Genomic DNA, 22390 nt, shown 5'->3' with positions numbered 1-22390 from the left:
ATATTGCAATTGAAGTACATTGTGGTGGAGTGTGTCTATGTGTGTGTGTGTGTGTGAGTGAGAGAGAGAGAGAAATACAAATATTTTTCTCTAGGTAGAAGAGCTATATGATGGTGTGGTATAAAGGTTTTCATTAGCGATCCCTCAGAGTCAGGGATGATCTCTTCCACAGGTTTTTATTTTGATGGGTCCTTTGGTGACTGAGGAGTCCGATCCTTGAGCCGCAAACTCATTGGCAAACATGGCAGGTAATGTTGGAAGGCAGCGTTGGGCCATGATTGCTACATGACACTCGTCAGTCCTTTCTTTTCTGGCATTTTTATGTGACCAGGGCAAGGCAATTTTCCTCAAAAGCAATCGTCCTTACTCTGACAAGTCTTGGCTAGTTAGCCCTGTCCTGGGCTACTGTCTCCTAGTGTGTGGTATTGATTCCACATCTCTTAATGTTTGTCTTAAAGGTGTCTTTAAAGCATTTCTTTTGGCCTTCCTGTTGTCACACACAAGAGAAACTACACGCTTTTGAATTGCATTTCCTCAGCAAAGACATTTTGGAAACAAACTTCCACATTCAGGGGGACAGAGAGAAATGTTCTAATGGCAATTTGATTATTTTTTTAAATCCTGTATGTGGGGGCTCTCAGGTTTGAAATATATTAGTGGTACTGGGTGAGATGGATTAGTGGTCACAGTGCCCATACCCTTTTTTCTATAACTTTGTAAGCTTTATCTTGTCACTTCATTGTAACATGACACTTATGTCATGATGCAATGCAGCCATCCTTGCAGTGAGACACCAGCCCAGTAGAGCACTTCTCACCAGCAATAGAGCATTGGTAGCGGGAGAGCACTGGGTGCTCTGGGAAGTAGCTAGTCCTCATCTTCTCTTTGTGCTCTGGGGATGGGTTTCCAGAGGGTGGAAATCAGTTGGGCTAGAATCACACTGTGATACCAACAACGCAGAACATCAAGTTGACACATTTGGGTTAGGTTCATTATTCTCAAACAAGAAGTATTCACATGGGCCAGGATATCTTTTTTTTTTTCCTGAACCACCTGCCTGGTCCCAATCTTCTATTGAAGATTCAGGGTGGAGTAAAGTTAAGTGGGGTCTGAATTCAGTGAAATTACACCCTTTCTGGCTCACTCAGCCTTCTCTGACAGCCTCTGAAGCTCTTCTTCGTAGCCTTTCCTGGAGTGGTAGGAAGATTGATTATCTTGGATGGCAACCTGGGCAACAGTGACCATGAGATGGTCGAGTTCAGGATCCTGAAAAAAGGAAGAAAGGAGAGCAGCAGAACATGGACCCTGGACTTCAGAAAAGCAGACTTTGACTCCCTCAAGGAACTGATGGGCAGGATCCCCTGGGAGGCTAATATGAGATGGAAAGGAGTCCAGGAGAGCTGGCTGTATTTTAAAGAACCTTTATTGAGGGCGCAGAAACCAACCATCCCAATGTGCAGAAAGAATAACAAATATGGCAGGTGACCAGCTTGGCTTAACAGAGAAATCTTCGGTGAGATTAAACACAAAAAAGGAAGCTTACAAGAAGTGGAAACTTGGACAGATGACTAGGGAAGAGTATAAAAATATTGCTCGAGCATGCAGGGGTGTAAGCAGGAAGGCCAGAGCACAACTGGAGTTGCAGCTAGCAAGGGGTGTGAAGGGAACACGAAGGGTTTCTACAGCTATGTTAGCAACAAGGTGGTCAGGGAAAGTGTGGGACCCTTACTGAATGGGGAAGGCAACCTAGTGACTGATGATGTGGAAAAAGCTGAAGTACTCAGTGCTTTTTTTTGCCTCGGTCTTTACAGACAGGGTCTGCTCCCAGACTACTGCACTGGGCAGCACAGTATGGGGAGGAGGTGAGCAGCCCTCAGTGGTGAAAGAACAGGTTAAGGACTATTTAGAAAAGCTGGACATGCACAAGTCCATAGGGCCGGATCTAATGCATCCAAGGGTAATGAGGGACTTGGCTGCTGTGACTGTAGAGCCATTGACCATTATCTTTGAAAACTGGTGGCGATTGGGGGAGGGCGATTGGAAAAAGGCAAATATAGTGCCCATCTTTAAAAAAGGGAAGAAGGAGAATGCGGGGAACTATCAACCGGTCAGCTTCACCTCAGTCCCTGGAAAAATCATGGAGCAGGTCCTCAAGGAAACCATTTTGAAGCACTTGGAGGAGAGGAAGGTGATCAGGAACAGTCAACATGGATTCACCAAGGGCAAGTCATGCCTGACCAACCTGATTGCCTTCTAGGATGACATAACTGACTCTGTGGATATGGGGAAAGCGGTGAACATGATATATCTTGACTTTAGCAAAGCTTTTGGTACAGTCTCCCACAGTATTCTTGCCAGCAAGTTAAAGAAGTATGGATTGGATGAATGGACTATAAGGTGGATAGAAAGCTGGCTAGATCGTCGGGCTCAACGGGTAGTGATCACCGGGTTGATGTCTAGTTGGCAGCCGGTATCAAGCAGAGTGCCCAAGAGGTCTGTCCTGGGGCCGGTTTTGTTCATCCAGTTTAATGATCTGGATGATGGGCTGGATTGCACCCTCAGCACGTTCGCAGATTACACTAAACTGGGGGAAGAGGTAGATATGCTGGAGGGTAGGGATAGGGTCCAGAGTGATCTAAACTAATTGGAGGATTGGGCTAAAAGAAATCTGATGATGTTCAGCAAAGACAAGTGTAGAGTCCTGCACTTAGAATGGAAGAATCCCATGCACCGCTACAGGCTGGGGACCGACTGGCTTGCGGCAGTTCTGCAGAAAAGGACCTGGGGATTACAGTGGACAAGAAGCTGGATATGAGTCAACAGTGTGTGCTTGTTTCCAAGAAGTCTAATGGCATATTGGGCTGCATTAGTAGGAGCATTGCCAGCAGATCAAGGGAAGTGATTATTCCCCTCTATTTGGCACTGGTGAGGCCACATCTGGAGTATTGCATTCAGCTTTGGGCCCCCTGCTACAGAAAGGATGTGGACAAATTGGAGAGAATCCAGCGGAGGGCAATAAAAATGATTAAGGGCTGGGGAACATGGTTTACAAGGAGAGGCTGAGGGAACTGGGCTTATTTAGTCTGCAGAAGAGACGGGTGAGGGGGGATTTGATAGCAGCCTTCAGGTACCTGAAGGGGAGTTCCAAAGAGGATGGAGCTTGGCTGTTCTCAGTGGTGGCAGATGATAGAACAAGGAGCAATGGTCTCAAGTTGCAGTGGGGGAGGTTTAGGTTGGATATTAGGGGAAACTATTTCACTAGGAGGGTGGTGACACACTGGAATGGGTTACCTAGGGAGGTGGTGGAATCTCCATCCTTAGAGGTTTTTAAGGCCCAGCTTGACAAAGCCCTATCTGGGATGATTTAGTTGGGGTTGGTCCTGCTTTGAGCAGGGAGTTGGACTAGATTACCAACTCTGATATTCTATGATTCTATGATCTTCTTCCTCCCACTCCTCCATTCTTGATCTTCCTGCCAAGTAGAGCAACAGAGCCCATCCGGGAGGTGGCCAGCTAGCACCAATCAGGGCACACTGCACCACTTCCAAGGCCCCTCTGTTTCTGGCTCATTGTCATACATGTGACCCTTCCCTGTGGGGTCCAGATCCCCAGGACTCTGCTTCATTCCCCCCTCAGTGTAAACTGCCTGAGCTCCTCACAGAATTTCCACCATACCCTCTTTCTTTGCTCTTTGCCAGCCTCGCACTATATCCCTCTGGCATTTAAAGGCCGGGGAGGATGGGAAACAGACACCATGAGAAATACCTGCCTGCTCCAAAAAAAGTAATGGAGAAAATAATCTGCCCTGTGTGAGAAACTGCTGTCAGTTGGCAGACTCTACTGTAAACCTTACTGGGGCACTGTTCCCTTGATGGGCCTGTGTTTGTTGCTTGTGATGCCTCTTCCAGCATAAACAGTGTAGAGCAATTAGAGTCATCTCACTCATGTTAATTAGCCAAAGCAAACTGAGTGGAAGAGACCTGGACAAGATCGGCATTATGACTGCACAGAACTGGAAAAGATCCAGAGTAACTCTGTGAAAGAATCTGCTGTCAGCTGGTTTCTATTTTTATTACTCGTAGGATATTTTTTTCTTTCTAAAGCCAGGGTAGTGGACCCAGGATAAACTAGTATTTATTCCCCCATGGAAACACAATTTTGTTTGCACGGTGTGTGATATACACAAAAGAACAGAGTTCCTGCTCCTCACTGTTACACACTCAGGTTTTATTTTTAATTTAAGGGGATTTATAACATAGGTGTCTTGAGGATGTTTTCACTTGCTCAATAGTAACAATACTTTGCTTTTCTGTAACACCTTCCAGACTAGGATCTTGGAGTGTGTTAGGTGTATGAATGGATTGTAGTCTCTCATACTCCCAGGAGGTCAGGGAGTATCTTTCTGTCTCAGTTCCCTCATCTGTAAAATGGGAATGTAAAAATTAAATCTCCTGGCCAAGGTCACAAACACAATCTGTAGCAGAGCTAAGTGTGGTACATCTTCGAGAAAAGGAATCTTATGCTCTCTCTCAGGACTGCCCGTCTGAGCTTCACACTGGCTCCTTGATGAGTTTCTGGGAGCCACTGTCAAATTGCTATAAAATGCAGCCGATTGCAGCCAGCCGTATCTTTAATAAGAAAGTGCAGCCCACAGAGATCACGTGCACCAGCACGCAGTGTTACATCTGGATGCAAGTGGAAGGATAACATTTTTACAAGAGGAATTGATAGGCATGGATGGTTCGGGTAGACTAGCGGGGAGGCAAGAAGCACAGGTGGCTGAGCCCCGCTCCCAGCAGGGAGCTGAGAGCCCAGGGAGCAGCTGGGCTCCCAGCGTGTAGCTGCATGGAGCTGAGGGCCCTGGCCTTCTTGAATCAGTAGAAGTGTTTCTAGGGAGGACATGCAGTGCCGACAGAAGGAGGGTGGTGTGGACATAGTGATGGCTGCTAACGTAGGTCGACTTAGGGCTGCAGTGTAGACATACCCTTAGATATCTGACTTTTACCCTTTCTGCCGGGATCACCTGATGATGTTTCCCCAAAGCCTCCAAGATACAATTGCTGAGCTAATTACAACATAAAATTGAAACAGTCAAATACAGTTTAAAAAATAACCTGATAATAAATGTGTAAAAGTTATAAGAGCAAATTTGAAAAAATATTTTGGATACTATTAATGTAACAATTAAAGGCCTAGATAAACACATTTGAGACTCCATGTGGTTTCATTTGGAGCTCTATGGACACCCAAGAGCAGAATGTAGTACCAAATATTTTATTGCATTTTACATCCCAATAAAAGAGCACTCGCATAGCTGCCTGCTCATTCAGCTGTAAAAAAAAAAAAAGAAGACGACACTTAGTACCATGCACTGCGTTAACTCAAACGACTGTCTCCATATTGTGCAACTAAGGCAGCCTATTTACACTATTCCTTGCCTCCACACTGCCTCACAATGACTCCCATTATTTAGGAAATCAAGGTTGGAAAAAGTCTCAAGGGAGTAAACCCTCCTAACTTTACTCCCACAAGTATTTCTGTTCTATTAACTATGATATGATGAAAAAAACAATAGTGAGGCAAATATTCCTCTCATTTACCCCCGTGCAATCTCACTGAAGGCAAGAGGATTTACTCCTGTGAGTGAGACAAATGGGGGCTAACTCCAATCAGTTCTCATTAGACCTGAACAAGTTCATCATTATCCTCTTTTCAAGCAATCATTTTATAATCATTGGCTACAGTGTGGAATGAGGCAGCTGAGAGTAGACATACCCACTATTTTCCCCCATCATTTTTAGACGCTCAGAATTGGTTTGTAATTTGTTTGACTGCAGAAATGAGAAAATATTAAGCCTTCTATTCTATTCTTATCTTTATATGTTTTTATACCATGCTCAGCACTATGGTGTATGAGCTCGCAGGAAATCTCACATCTAGTTTGTTTTGTTCTTACAGCCAGATCTGTAGGTAGCTCAAATTCAGTAAGAAAACTCTTCCCAGTGACTCCAGAACAACTCCCTTGATTTCAGTGGGGTTGCTGTACCTGTGTAGAGAACTTTGCTTAATATCTATGATCCATATTCTTCTTCTTTAGTGTCTGGAGAGTGCATAGAACTTCTTGGAACCACCATAAAAATGTTTAATACCTCATATAGGCTAAATACAATGAAAGTTAAACTTTATTCTGGTGGATCAAGACTGGCAATCATCCTGTATTAAATTCTTTAAAATAAAGTTAAAAGTCAGCACTCACTGTTTTACATATAGTTAGCATATAGAACCTGAAGCTCTACAACTGATATCTGGAGTGTGTGTGTCTGTATGGTAATAAGTTTGAGTCAAGGGGACTTTACATTTATTACATTCTTATTTTTACTTGAAAAACTCGGAATCGCTCTAACAATATAGGAACATTCTAGACCATTTTGTTTTGAAAGGCATCTTTTGAACGAACCATTTCCCCAAATGCTTTACATAATTAATGTAAATAATGTATCAAAAGCTTAAGCTATTCCATAAATCAAAAAGTCACTTCAGACATTAAATCAAAGGTGTCAAATGCGGTCTAGAATGTGGACTGAATGACATGTTTAATTATTGTCTATGGTCCAAGCATTCAAAAATAAGGCCATACATTACCTACCCTTAATGCACAGCAGAACTCCCTCCGATATCACTGAGAGCTTTGCACAAAGATCAGGGGTAGAACTGTGGCACTTAGTTAACAGTGAATGCCAAAACTTTCCAAAGGGGGCTCTGATTTTTTGAATGTCACAGTTCTTGGATGCTGAACCTTCAACAAAATCATTTCAGGGATGCTGCAGTTGAAGTCAATGAAAGATGTTGATTGTTGCTCAGTTGCTTTGATTTCAGGCTCAACATATCTAAGATTGGGCACTTTAATTTTAACTCCATTTTGAAAATCGGAAATAAAGTTGTTGTTGCAGTCATCATCACGTGCCAGGAGGGGATTAAGAATGGGAAGAAATGATACAGAGCACTTCCTAGGTTTACTGATATTTCCAACTTTGTTTCTTGGCCATTTGGAAGTTCATTTACCAAATTTGCAAGCCCGGTTGTGGTAGCTGTGTGCACAGTGTAGGCCCATCTCTCTGATCTGTTCCATGTGAAAATATGGCCCCTGAATTGTCGATTAAAAGTTCATGAAAACTGGTATGTGTGTGAGGCTCACACTCCTCAGAGGTGTTGCTTCTGGCTAAGACAGTGCTACATTTGGAAGGTTATCTTAATAACCATAATGGCAAGAAATGTTCTGGGGGCAGGGGATTCTGTGAAAACTTTCATTCTGCAGAATATGAATCTGTCACTGGGCGAGATATATCCACCATGTTGGCCAGATCTAAGTCACAAGCCAGAAGGTGGACACTTGGTACTAAATGATGTTTAAGGAACAACTCGTCACTTTTTACTGCCTGTGAAAAGTGCCAGTTGGCGCCATTGGAACTAAACCCCTCTAGTCACGAAATGGGTACAGCACAGGGCAGGAGCAGTGGAAGCTTCCTACACTACCTTGCAGATATGCCTCAACCTTGCTGTGAGGGTGCACACTTTTGGGCATGAGAAAGTAGTTTGTTCTTCATGCTGACTCATTCCTTAAAATCTTTGCTGGTGTTATACCAATAAAATAAAAACCAGCAGGATCTTATTAAAGAGGAAAAGGCAAAATACCATATTTATTGTGAATACAGAAAGAATCATAGTAAGCAGTTAGTTATAGCTATAACATTCCATTCAATCTCATATTTATTCACACATTCATTCATACAAACACACACACACAGGTTCTGCAAGGTTGTTATCATAGTTACCAGCCTTAGAGTTGCTCATGCCAAGCCACTGGCCAGGTGGCCGGACATGAGGAGGGAGCAGGGCCTTGTCAGATGCTCATCTGATGCTCCTGGAAGTTGGTTTGCAGAATCAGACCCCAAAGTTCTCACTTTCCAGAGTCCATTTTTATAGGAATTTCTTCCTATACCAGTCTATGGGAATTGCTTCATCATGCTGTTGCTGAATCAATCAGCAGATAGCACATTCCTGACAGCTCCGTGCTGCCAGATGTTATCTTGTTCTTTGGTTCTCCCATTCTTGAGGCTGTTGGGTGGATTCCAGTCTGCCCTCCGGGGGTCCTCTGTTTATTTCCACTTGACGCCTTCTTCAGCCGATGGACACTGGATTCTTAGGCTGGCACCTCCCTGATCATTCAGTTATTATCCACACCAAGCATCCATCCACATACATCCTCCATCTCTATTTTAATCACAATTGTTAATACAACAAAAGGGCGGGGAGTCTCTGGGTGCTGTTTCTGTTGTTACAGAGTATTGCTTTGAGTCTCTCTCTGTGTGAATTGCTTTGAGAACAGACTCTGTCTTAGAACGTACTAACGCAATTAGCAGCTTGCAAGTTTCACACATAGAGGGAGAGAAACAGTACCAAAAAAACAGAGACCTCTTAATTAGTAATACCCTGGAATTTAAACTCTGGGGAATCAAACTCATTTGTGATTTTAATACAGAACTTCTTTAATATGATCCAACACTGGGGCTGGCAGTGAAGCTGCCGATTGTTATGGTGGTGCTTTCCAACCATGTGGACAGTAGGAGGTAGACTGTGCTCAGAGGCTGTCACATCTTTAGAGCTGAATGAAAAGATAAAAGGCAGATGTAAGATTATTCACCTTCCTTCTTACATTTACAGTAGTTTAGTTATTGTAACAAGTGTTCTCAAAGTTGGTGTTGTTATTTCAAAAGGCTCTTGACTTGAAACAGAAACAGTGATCTGCTTGTCATATATTTGACAAACGTTTTATCACTTTCTTTAAATAATCTGTATCGATTGGCAAGTTCAAATAAACTCAGTCAGTTCATAAAGCAAGCGAGGAGATTAGAATGATTTGAACTGTGAGAGCAATAGGCACTCATATAAATCCAGATAATAAAATTTTGGAACAGAGACAGCAATACAACAGTCAGTCTTTCTCTCCCATTCCCCCCAAGCACTGTAATAAAAATTAATTAGTTGTGACTCATTCAACATAAAAGTAGGTTTTAAAATGTATTGGATCAAACAGATAGAAGACCTGTTAAATCATCTCGTCCATCCCTTGTTAATAACTATTGTCTTGGCTTTGTGCTGCGAGTGCAGCTAGGTGTGGATTAATATTCCTGAATTTATATATGTTGGATTATTTTAGTCATACAGCAGTTATCAGATTTCATTACTTTATTATTGCAATTGGGTCATGGAATAGTGTAGTTCCTATGGAAAGTGGTGGAAGCTCCAGCACTGGGGACATTTAAAATGAGACTTAACAAAAGATTAGATAAGACACTGCAACATTCCTTCTTTAGTGAATACATTGTAATAAAAGCCTTAATGTGTTTCCGACTCATTTTTAGACAGGGCTAGAAGATTTGTACCCTAAACAGGATCCATTTCATTGTCTTTATTTTAGATCTGTCCTTCACCTCCTTTGAACTCTATCTTGCTGATTTTTGTAGTGACCACTGCTGTGTTACCCTTCCAACAGTCACCAGATTGGTCTGGGTGGCATCATGGATAGGCTACCATCAGTTCCATTTTGTAGTGTGGCTAGTGCTTTATAAGCCGAGTGGTGCTGCTCTGATGAAGACCAGGGGCATCACTGACATAACTATTCAGTAAACCACAGAAGAGCAGGCCTGAGATGACTTGCGTAGCCGGATCCTTCCGTGGCAGCTTGAGCAGTGCTGACAACGGAGGCAAAGATCCTTTTGAAACCACATCATTAATTCAATTTTACCACTTTGTCATACCACTGACATGCTGTTTTTGTCTTACGGCTTGATTTTTAGAGGTGCTGAGCACCCACAATTTCCTTCTGGGTGTGAATTGTGGCTGCTGAACTGGGAGACCCTCTGGCAAACCTACAAAGCTGGTTTCCAGGTTCCAGCAGCAAGAGTGCCTCAAGAGGCCTCCGGTGCCATGTGAGGATTAAGGGGAGAGATTGTCTCAAATATTTGGGGTCCTGATCATGTAGGACTTTAAATATTACAAGGCCCACTCACTGAATTGCACCTGGAATGAAAAGGTGTACACATCTACATAGAGGATCCTTAAACCTCACCAAGCAGAGAGCAAATTGAGTTTCCAAGCTGAAGGACACTTGAGGAGAGGACCTAAAACAAGGTATGTAGATAAGACAAGGCTGGATTTTTCACAGGTATTGAGCACTCGGAACTCCTATATTTTAAGCTTCTCAACTGAGCATTGTTGTTTAAGGCAGTGGTTTTCAAAGTTTGGGTCACCACCAAGTACTGGGTCATGGAATGAAAGGCACTGGGTCGCCTTGCTCAGGAGCCAGGGACCCTGTCGGCCGGTCAGTAAAAACTAGTAGTCCCTACCTGTTCTGACACCACGCTGCGCCCCAGAAGTGACCAGCAGCAGGTCCAGCTCGTAGGCAGGGGGGCCACAGGGCTCCGCATGCTGCCTCTGCCCTGAGCACTGGCTCTGCACTCCAATTGGCCAGTTCCTGACCAATGGGAGCTGGGGGCGTCAGTGCCTGTGGGCAAGAGCCACGCCGAGCTGTTTGCATGCCTCCACCTAGGAGCTGGACCTGCTGCTGGCTGCTTCCGGGGCACAGCGCAGTCCGCAGTGCCAGGACAGGCAGGAAGCCTGCCTCTGCACCCCGACTGCGCCACTGACTGGAAGCTGCTGGAGGTAAGCCCGCGCCCCAGTCCCCTGCCCCAGCCCTGAGCCCCCCCCAACCCTGAACCCCTCATTCCTGACCCCACCCTGCAGCCCTCACCCCTGCACCCCAACCCTCTGTCCCAGCCTGAGCCCCCTATCCCCAGCTCTGTTGGGTCGCGGGCATCAACAATTTTTTTCAACTGGGTCACCAGAAAAAAAGTTTGAAATCCACTGGTTTAAGGAACGCCTTACTTCTGGTGGTCTGTCTGTAAGAGTTTGAGTGTGATCATCTTCAGAAAAAAGCACAAGACTTTTTTTTTTCTCCCTGAACTTTATTATTATTATTTATTAAGACCATGATGTTCCGCAGTGATGCCTATGACGATCAGCTAAACAATGACAGTTAGTTCACGTGGCAGTTGGGGAAAATCAATTATTATTTTTAATTTTCAGATCATTTGGAACCATCAAGTTGTGCAATAACTGGGCTCCACACCCAGGTGATCTCATATATGGTATCCTTGTTATTGGTCATATTCAGGGTATCATAAGCCCTCCAGAGCAGGGACTGTGTCTACTTGTGTTTCCTATGGCTCTTAGCACAGTGGAGCCCGGTTCTTGAACAGCACCTTTGAGCAATACTGCAGTGTAAAGGATTACGAATATTATTACACATATTCTTGAGATGACCTGACACTATGCCAATAACCATGCGGAAAAGCTTATGAATAAATATTACTGATTGAATGCCAATGGTGTGATCAATGACGTTTAAATGTATGATAATTCCCACTCTGAGGAGCCTTCAATCAATTAGTCTATTGCATTTATTGGTTAGCACCAAGGTCTGTATTTTGGGCATATAAGACCCAATATTGCAAAGTGCCGGGCAGCAGTTGTATTAAAGTCAAGTTGAGGGAGATCAGCAGCCTTCAGATAGTTTCCCAGCACTTTGCTGTATTAGATACACAGTGAGGATTGATTTTCTTCCCTGTACTTTGAATTTTCACATGAGTGACATGTGTTTTTAATAACAATTAGATGTCGAATTAGCAAAGGTCTTAGATGCAAAATAAGGACCACTTCATGAACTGGTGCAAGTTAGCATTGCTCCATTCATTATCATCCAAGTCAATGGAGCTACCCTCGCTTACACTAGCCAAGGACCTGGCCATGTATCTTTAATAAACATACATTCTGCCTCTATATATAATAGCACCAAAAGGCATGTCATTTCCACTAACAAACATCATGCAGCAAATCCACATGCTCACTGAGAGCAGAATAGAGCCCTGAAGTATGTGGAAAATTCTAAACACTGATTATGCCCTTCTGCCAATTGCTTAGAGAGGGTCTACTTGAGGAAATGTTATGGGGAAGTACCCTAAGATTGTCTCAATTGAATCCCTGAGCAATGTTTTCAGTATCCCAGTGAAGTGCTTCTGTGCAAATAAGAAGTATTTCCTTTAATAATATCTTAGCCTTTTAGAAGTTGCATTGAAAGAAAAATCAGCTTGCAGGTTCTCTTGCATAATAATTCCATTGTGTGAGCTTCACTGTATGAAGAAGCCATCATTCATTCAAAATGGGAGTATTTGAAGTGAATAATTTAATTTACTTAGCTAAAGAGGTTCCCACTAAATATAATTTTAAGATGCTTCCCTTCAATTAAAATCCAAGTCACTCTAAAATATTTAACCTCATTAGATGAGAAGAAAAACTGAGTAATATATTTTTGCTATATCTGATGTATGCATTTTTGAGTCTTTCATTTTGAGAATCCAGCGTAAGTTGAACTACTAGCATAGAAGTCTCTTATTCATCATTTCCAGTGTTTCAAGCAAGTTTTAGTGTTTAAACAAGAATCTAAATTAACCCAATATTATTTTTTAATGTTTTAAATGGGCTTGCCAGAAAAAAAATCAAAGTTTGCTTGTGCAAACCAGGTAATTGCACACTCAAATCGGCAGTTAGGCATGATTGTCAGATTTCTGTTGACCTGTGAAAGTTTGCCCATTATAAAGTGTTCACCTGTTTTTCTGAGAATCACTGCTGTGTCCTTTTGAAAATTGACCCAGTTGGTCTACATTTTCAAACTTGGGTGCCTGAAATTTAGGAGTTCAGTATCAGTATGTAGTGTCAACATGTAGAGTCAGTAGGAACAGTGGATATTCCACTGCCATTGAAAATCAGGCCACTAATTTGGGCTCCTGTGTATGGTTTAGTTCCCTAACTCCCAGGAATCCATGTCTGAAAATGTGGACTTTATGTTTAACAAGCAAGCACTGTCTGTGTTTTTTACATTAAGGTTCACCCCTGCCCCATTTGTTGGGTGATAGCTATTCAAGTTCAGATGATTTCTTTTGTCAGTGCAACTAGCTGTGACACCAGACAAATTATGAGCACTTCGTCAACATGGTTAATCAGTGGGCTTTTATTTCTGACACCATCTTGTAAAATTGCATACAGGTGAAAAAAAATCAACTCTTTTGACAGCTGTAAAGCAATTTAAGTGAAACAAATATCTGAGTGATGTTTCAGTCCCTCTTTAACCTTAAACCAAAAGCACTTGTAGTATTTGGCTCAGTTACCTGGACATGCAAAATTTTCTTGGACATGCTAAGTAAGTTTGTTGGGCATGCTAAAACATGCTTCCTTCCCATTCAGTATTAGTTTGCTAATAGGTAGTAATGAAGAGAATGGGACAGGAGGGTTCCTCTTTCTGCATGCCTGAATGGCAGTGTTTGAGTTGCAGTTTCAATTTTAAAGTGTGGGTTTAGTCTGAAAAGCGACTTTAAAAATGGCACTTCCTTGTTCAAAGTACCTGCTCTGTGTATTCAGACAAACAGACCTGTTGATTTCAGTGACAAAAATATGTTTTCTCTTGTTCGTCCTGCAAAGCCTACACAGCTTAGGGAAAATGTGCAGGATTCTGTTCTGCCTCTCACATCATCACCAGATTGATAACGTATTTCCAGTTGCAGGGCCAGATTTTGCCCTCATTTACAACTGTTCAATGCCATTGCCTCCAGTGTCATTGAACAAGGGCAGCTGTGGGCAGGATTTGGCCAGCAGGCTGTGTATGGAAAGGATCCACATTAAATCTCAAGAACCCAGGCTAAGATTGCAATGCTAGCATTATTCCTGGGGGAATTTTGCAACAAAAAATTAAAAATTCTGCTCACAATATTTTAAAATTCTGCATATGTTATTTGTCAAAATAACACAATATCATCACGCCAGTTTCAATTACTTTTGGTCATTTATTTCAAATACCTGTCAGCAAGTATGTCTGTAACAATACAGATGACAAAAAAGATTCAGGAATTGTTTTTTGACAAAGGGATTTCTTACTAGGCATATTAATACAGACCTCTGAATAATAATTCATTTAAACTACACAGAACCGTATTTCCCGCACCCCCTCAGAAGCAGTGCAAAGGCTTGGGGGAGTCAGGGGTAATGGAGGAGCTAAGGGAGAGGGAAGTAAATTGCTGGGAAGGACACTGGGTGTGAACTTGGAGGGTTGTTGGGTATGGATGGGAAAAGTATGGAAGAACATACTTTTTTGGGGGGGAGACAGGGAGAGATTGTTAGGGAGCTTCCCCCATCCAGACCCTGGCTGACCCCTAGCCTCTCCCATTCAGTCAGGCACATCTGGCCCTGTCCCCATGTTCCTGCACCCCCATGTGTCCTTGCACTCTCTGTCCACATGTGTCCCTTTATCCCCACTCAGACACCCCCATCCCCATGTGGCCCTCCATCCCCCTCTCCTGTCCCTATGTGTCTCTGTGCCTCCACCCAGCCACTCTCCTGTCCCCATGTGTCCCTGCATCCCCTCTCTCTGTCCCCATGTATCTCTGTGGCCCCACCCAGCCACTCCCCTAACCCTATATGTCCCTGCACCCCTTCCTCCATCCCTATGTGTCTCTGTGCCCCCCACCCAACCACTCCCCTGTCCTCATGTGTCTCTGTGCCCCATTCAACCACTTCCCTGTCCCCATGTAGCTCTGCACCCCCTCCCCCATCATCATGTGGCCTGCAACTCCTTCCCCCCTGTGGCCCTGCGCTCCACTCCCATTCAGCCCCTGCCCCGGTCTGTCCTCCCCCACTAGCCCTTATGAGCCCCTGTCTGACCTCCCAGCACCCCACGTTGTCTGTCTCCCCATAAGCCCTGTCTCCTGATCTGGCCCGCTATGAAGAAGGCTGCTCTCTCTCTTCCCTCACTGGCAGGGAGCTGCTACTGTTCTTGCGCCACAGCACCCCTTGGTGGGCAAAAGTCAGAGCTGCAGCAGCATTTCAGCAGAAGCTTTTTTCTGTGCAAAAATATAAAAATACGGGGGGCTCATTAATTATGCATGCATGCAGTAGAGCAGAATTCTCCCAGGAGTATAGTATACCATCATTTCACTTGTAAACTAAACACATTTGAGCTGGAGTCATTGAGATCCACAAAAACCCCATGGAATCCTACATCTGTCATCACTACATTTGCTAGAGTTTTAACACAGTGTACAAATTCTGCCCTCATATACATGGGCACAACTCCTGTTGATTTCATTGAGACTTGCACCTGGGTATCTGAAGGCAGATTTTGGTCCAGTCCATGTGAAACCTATTTTATGAAGCTATTCTTCTCTATCAGGTATGTTAATAAAAATTTCAGATTGCAGATAAATGCATATTTTTTTCTTGGGACCCTTCAAACAACTTTCAGGACTTGTTGGACCTGTAAACGTGTAGATAGCTTATTTAATAAACCTGAATGACCCTGAAGTGTATTTTAAATCACTTGCCAAAATACAAGAAATTTCCCCCTTCCCATTCATAGAGATGCATTTTAGTGTTAAGGGGAGCATGGAAGGGCTTGAAAAAGAACAGATTTTGTTTGTAATGCTTAACTAAATGGATTCCCAATAAATAGTCCATTAATGTCTTATCCACTGTTTTTGATGGTTAAAAAGTCTATGTTTGTGCAAAATACTTGGCATGATAAAGTTCCAAGAACGGGAATTTCAAAAATGGTGGCCAAATTCTACTCCCATTTAAGTTCCACTGCGTTAGGCCAGCTCTGAGCACTTTTGAAAATCCCACCCTAATAAGAGAAATGACTTTAAGAAAATGAATAGACTTCAAAAGTAGACATGGGAGAGCAAAGACTCATGAAAATAAGCATTGAAGAAGAAATGGATATTTAACTATATAAGCCCTTCCTGTGATTGGAAGCAGACCACCACATCAGCCAAATTCATACATTGTGCAGGCTAGCAGTGCATTAACTACAAGGGAATTGCACCCACCTGTCAGTCTGAATTTTGACCCAAGTGTATATTGCATCACTTGTATCAGTAACCTTTTCTTAAAGGCACAGCAAATGCATGACAAAGGTCAACTGAAGGAGCAGAAGTCATTCCCTTACCTTTAAATTTCATATTTTTATTTTAAGACATGTATTTATATAAAATTGTGTTCTGCCCAATCTATCTGATGAATGACATAGAGACAGAGAATATTGTATTGGCTTGGCAAGGATCTCCATCAAGATATAACAAATGAACCCTGTGAAAGCTCCTGTATGAAATGCCATCCATCAGAATTCTTCATTATATCCAAGGTCATTCTGTTTCCTAACTGTTATGTTTCATTTTCTTTCTTTCAGGGTTTTGAGGATCCCAAGGACAAGTAAGCAAATTTTGTCATAAATGTTTTGTGTTTCTGCATTCTTGTTGGTTTTTTCCCCCTAATTTGAAATTAGCTTATGAGACAGAGGCCCAATTTCCAACCATGGAGATGGGAGTCCCCATATTTTTTTATTCACGGATGAGGTCACAGCCTGGAGAGTGGCAGTGACATTTCCTGTAGGGGCAGCTAATCTACAGGCACCACCTCCACGGGTGTGAGGGCTAGTCCATTTCCAGTTACCTTCTGTTTTAAGCATCTCTGTTGAGAATGCTGAGAAGGAGTCTAAGCGCTAGTTGCAGAACCCGTCCTAGAGAATTATAAATGATGCTGCCATACATGGCATCCTCTTACCCAGGGCGCTTCTTGTGCAAAAGAACTTGAGCAGTAGCCACTGCTGCTATTATTATTTATTTATTTTGCGTTACCAATTAAGGAACAGTAAGGATGAGCTTCAATGGGAATGGGTTCACTATGTCAGCTCAGGACAGGTGGGAGTGGGGATTATAAAGTGGGAGAGGACAGTAAGAGATCCTCCTAGCTCCAGCAGTGAAATAGAGTGTTAGGATATAGATATTCAGGTCTGTCTACAAAGGCCTATACTTTAAGAATTTAGGTGTATTCTTATCATTTAGCTAGGTATAGAGGTATAAAAGAAAGAATCAAAATCACTGTCTGCCTGTTTATAGGGCCTTTTCTCACTGTGACAGTCTGAGGCCCTGTTCTTAGGCTAAGATCTCTGGCTAAGCAGCAGAGGCAGCCATAAGCTGGGAAGCGTATGGTCACATCCTTACATTCCAAACAAGTCACGTTGAAATAAGGTGCTATTGGGCTGTTATGAATACAGTCCTGTCCTGATAATGCCTGTCACCTCCAAAGAAAGGGAAAAGCCTAGAAGATGTAAAAGGAAACTTAGTTTGATAGCATCCTGTCTGGCAAGAACTCACTTATCAATAGCTGGGGTGTGAAATCCTCATTTCTTTGTTGTTCTATCACTGTAGTCCCCATTTCCCTATTGTTTGTCTGTATAATCTCTGTCTGCTTCTGTGATTGTTTCTGTCTGCTGTATAATTAATTTTGTTGGGTGTAAACCAATTAAGGTGGTGGAATATAATCGGTTAGATAATCATGTTACAATATGTTAGGATTGGTTAGTTAAATTTCAGTAAAATAATTGGTTAAGGTATAGCTAAGCAGAACTCAAGTTTTACTATATAGTCTGCAGTCAATCAGGAAGTAAAGGTGGTGGGGGGATGGGAACAGGGACACAGGCAAGGTTCTGTGGTGTCAGAGCTGGGAAAGGGGACACTAAGGAAGGAAACTGGAATCATTGCTTGCTGGAAGTTCACCCCAATAAACATCTAATTGTTTGCACCTTTGGACTTCGGGTATTGTTACTCTCTGTTCATTCAAGAAGAACCAGGGAAGTAAGCGGGTGAAGGAATAAGCCCCCTAACACAGAGGAACCCCTGAGACACGAGAGTTGAGGGAGAACTCTCACTGTCTTAGTGTTACATAATTGCTGCATTACAGAGGCTCCCATGTCAGCTTGTCCATCCAGCAAAGACAATATCAATGCTCAGAGCTTTAGTTGGCAGATCATTCATTTAGGGGAAGTGGAAGCTCAGATAGAAGAAACCGAGCCAGATAAGAGAGATGTAAAATGCATTTAGATTCATTCTACTGCTAGTGCCAATGAAATTACCTGTAGTGGGTAGTAATGTAGAAGAGCAGCTGGGCCAGGAAATAAGAGTTAAATTGTGTACACTTACACTGGGCTCATTTCCTAAATGGAGCAAATGAGAGAGAAATAACAGAACAGGAGCTGTATTGGGATACTTGTGAATGAGGGTTCATATACTGAGAAGTCAGTTGCACCATCTATCAGATTTATGGATACTGAAAGCTATCCTACTGTGACACCAAACAAATGGATTACTCTGTTATCCACAACAGGCAGGTCCCTACCTTATAGTTGTCGAGGACTCGAACCCCCAGACGGCACGGTTCGTTGTCTGACCGGAGAGAGACAGGCAACACCAGCAAGGTCCGAACACAAAGCTCTTTATTGAAGAGTGCACACAACAACAGAGAGCAGCCCGTCTCCAAAGAGAACCAGCAGCCTCTAAGTAAAACTCATAGGTTTTTATAGACAGTTCCGCTGTGTCATAGATTTATTCATAAAGCAGCCCACCCCTCCCCTATGTTAGTTAAAATCCTCTTTCTCTATTATGCATGCACTTCTGCCCACTTATTGTAGATAACTTTTAGCAAATCACAATGCTTCACTAACTTTCTTATCGGTATGGGTGTCAACCAGGAGACGAGGAGTTAAGAACAGACATAACACAAAAACAAGGAGTGGAAAACAGTGCCTCCTATCTCAACAAACTGTTCCCAGAACATTTGGTACAAAAAAGCAGGAATGCAGGCCTCCCCTTTTTTCTTACTCCCTGCAACTTAAACAAGTATTCCTTCATTCTACTGTCAGAGGTTTTCCCAGCAGCCTCTCTTAGCCTGACTTTGGTTAGGTTGACATAACTGCTTCATATTTAACTTTCCTCACCTGACATAGTTATAAGTCACTTTACAACATTATCCAACCCTCATAGCAGCCCTATCACGTAACAGGGTAAGTAAGAATAGTTATCCCCATTTTACAGGAAGAGTTGGGGCAGAGAGGTTGCAACTTGCCACCGGGAGATGTTGTCAGAGCCAGCATTTGAACTCTTAAGTTCTTGGCTCCCAGTTGTGTGCTAAACCCACTGGGTCATGCTTTTCAATGAATACATAAAGTCAAGCCCACTCCATGAAAATTCATATTGAAACAGGGAGGCCTTAAGCCTGGAGAGAAGGATGTCATCAATGAATTTTGGCATATGTTGAAGGGAACAGCATTCCAGAGTTTTGGGCCCCTCCCTCCAGTACAAAGGGTTGTGATCAAAATCTTCAGAAGTGGCCAATGATATTAAGTGCCTCAGTTTTTGGTAGTCGAACTTAGAAACATCTTGCTTGATTTTCAGAGATGCTGAGCACCCGCAATTTTTCAGTAAAGCCAATGGGAGTTGTGGGTGCTCAGCACCTCTGAAAATTGGGCCCCTTTAAGATCTCTCAAATTGAGACAACCAAAATCACTGGCGGCTTCTGAAAATGTTGGCCTGTGAATAAAAGACAAATTCTGTCAAGTTATTTATTCCCTGTGTTTCTTACAAACCTCTGTGACAAAAATGCTTACTCTGCTCCTTCCCCTCAACATTCCTTATCTTTTTGTTTGTTTGTTTTCAAAACATACCCAGAAGAAAATTTACATATAAAGGATGTTTTCTCTAACGATGCTGGGCCATTACGAGAAAGATATGGTAACAAGATGTTCATAATAAATTTCCAAGAAAGATGATCCTCTTTGGTTAAATTCATCTCTGGCAGCTCATTAAAATGAGTGATACTTGCTCTAAATTTTCCAGTTCACTCAGGATCATATACCAGTTTATGCCTTAAATCTTTAATTGCTTGCCTCTTTTTTTGACTGTGAAGTTGGCTCTCAACAGAATTTTTTCTTGCCATTTATTCCAGTTAGTTGTCTGTCTTAAAATCTGCTGTTTTTTAAAAAAAGATTCTTCAATATCATATTAACTCTGAGATTTTACCTCTAAATTTTGAACAACCAAAATGCTATTAATAATTAAATCCTAATAATTGCATTGTTTGATCTCACTACTGACATTAACCTGTTGCTCACTAAATGTCTTTGCAATGGAAGTAGAGGAAGAGGCCAGCAGTGAGAAGGAGGGGTGGGGGGAAACAACCATGGATTAATTGCCAGTTGTGTTTACTAATAAAGCATCTTTATTACCAAGATATTTTTATTTATGAAATAATTTTTATTGTAGAGGTGCGATTAAAAGAACAAAGGAATGTTATTGGGCTGTAGGTCTTTGAATGAATGAATCAAGCTATGTGGGAGCTGAATTGAATCGGTTGCCACTGCCATTTGTAAAATATCTGGTTTTAGGGTCAAATTGGCACCTCCCCTGGAAGTGACATGGCAAAATGATAAGTGGCTCAGGAAGCTCCATGAGAGTCGGAATTTCTGCTAATCTTTCCTGTGACAGAGCATAAATAGGTTGTTTCATGTCCTTTGGAGTAATGACCCTGACCCCAGTGGAGTTTCTAGGAGGAGGTGTTGCTCAATAGGAATAAAAGTTGTGGGGGGGGGGGTGTAATATTTTTGGAGGCGGGGGAGAGTTAAAACCCTAGCACAGTTGTGGACAACCTGCGGCCCATCAGTGTAATCCACTGGCGGACCGTGAGACAGTTTGTTTACACTGACTGTCCACAGGCACAGCTGCCCGCAGCTCCCAGTGGCCGCGGTTTGCCATTCCTGGCCAATGGGAGCTGTGGGAAGCGGCGCAGGCTGCAAGGAAGTGCTAGCCGCTGCTTCCCGCAGCTCCCATTGGCCGGGAACAGTGAACCATGGCCACTGAGAGCTGCGGGCAGCCATGCCAATGTAAACAAACTGTCTCGAGGCCCACCAGCAGATTACCCTGATGGACGCCCGCAGGTTGCCCACCGCTGCCCTAGCAGGTCTTTCAGAGTGCCAGCTGGGTGTGCCTCCTCAAGTTTAAGCATTTTGATGCAGCTTAAATGCTTCCGAAAGCCAGAAGAATAATTCTGAAATCTGTCTGACAACAAGGGACCCTAATGTGCTGTCCTTCCCCATGGTCATACAACAGTATCAGTAAAAATTTCTACACACACCCTTCTTTGCTTGAGCAGTGTAACTCTACTCTGCTTATAGGGATTACCTCCGGGGTGAGTCTTTTCATTCCTTGGTATCTGTGGCAAGAAGTGTACTGCTAAAGGTGATGTGGCCTAATGTCCAAAAAGGAACTGCTCTGAGGCAATCAACTCAAGGCTACCAAACTGCGATGAGATAACACTTTGTGTCTTTGGCTGGCTTCAAACCGGCGACTTAGAGGTGAAATGACCCATAGACCATTACTAAGCCTGAACCAGCCAGCCACAGTCAAAAACTACCCAAAGTTTCTTCTCCTTCCTATTTCCTCCCAGGCTGTGCTGTTAGATTGGAACTTTGAATCTAGCTGAGGCTCACTGAGATGGCAATGAGTTTTAACCTTGGATTCTTGGAGAAAATGATTGCAATTCTCATGTGATATAAAAATGGCTAAATTTAAATTGTCCAAATCTACAAATAACTAACAGGAATTTTGAATGCATTCTGTAAATAGGACTAGTAATTTCTTTGCTCTTTTTATGAGGCTAGAGAACAGGATTGTCACAACTGAGCAAAAATAAAAAATGGCTCTTCATGTACTTAAGCAGATGTGGTTTCTTTAAAACAAACATCTAGAAGTAAATTGAATTTCCTTTTCTCCAAGGGGAAATCTAAATTGCATTTCAGAAGTGGAATATATACTAGCTGATGGATTAAATAACTGTGGTGTCCAAAAATAAAAACAGTCCTTCTCCTTTCCCTGACCCTTGCTGAAATGCAAACCCTTGCTATAACAACTTTAAGGAACTGAGGCAAAGACCATTTGCATTTGCCAGACTGCCTCCCGTATGAATGCTGAGGATGTATTGTAATAACTTGTCTACTGTATATCTGTATCACTTGTCTTCTTTTGGTTGGAATTTCAATGATCAATGGTGTGTCATAAGACTGTGGGGCCTGATTATTATTATTATTTGTCAGATATGTACAGATCCTGTTGACTTAAATTGAAGTTGTGGGTATTGAGCTCTTCTGAAAATCAGGTCCAATCATGCTAAAGCTAGTGAAAAGTCTCCTTTAATTCCAGTGTTATGGGGCATTGGCTTTTGAAACAGAAGTCCTGATTGTGTTTTGGCAGCTGCCATGAAGTTCTGAGTGGCTTTTGTGAGCATCTTACTCACACCTACAAAGATCTGTTGGCCACGGGTTTGTTACAATTCATGCTATACGTCTGCATTAGCCAGTGTTAGCCGGACAAAACCCAGAAAACTCAGCTGGCAATAA

At 42.7% G+C, this 22390-nt stretch overlaps 1 protein-coding gene across 1 annotated transcript in view; it reads left to right on the top strand.

Annotated features, from left to right (window-relative positions):
• The window catches only part of ADCY5 (adenylate cyclase 5), a 336865-nt gene that overhangs the window by 267904 nt on the left and 46571 nt on the right, over window positions 1-22390 (top strand). The window contains exon 9 of the mRNA XM_077829909.1: window positions 16352-16374. Coding sequence (XP_077686035.1) covers window positions 16352-16374 — 23 coding nt within the window. The remainder of the gene's footprint in view (window positions 1-16351; window positions 16375-22390) is intronic.

Source organism: Eretmochelys imbricata, chromosome 11 (assembly GCF_965152235.1).
Source record: "Eretmochelys imbricata isolate rEreImb1 chromosome 11, rEreImb1.hap1, whole genome shotgun sequence".
Classification (NCBI taxonomy): Eukaryota; Metazoa; Chordata; order Testudines; family Cheloniidae; genus Eretmochelys; species Eretmochelys imbricata.
The sequence above is the reverse complement of the archived record's forward strand: the minus strand, read 5'-3'. Positions and strand labels throughout refer to the sequence as shown.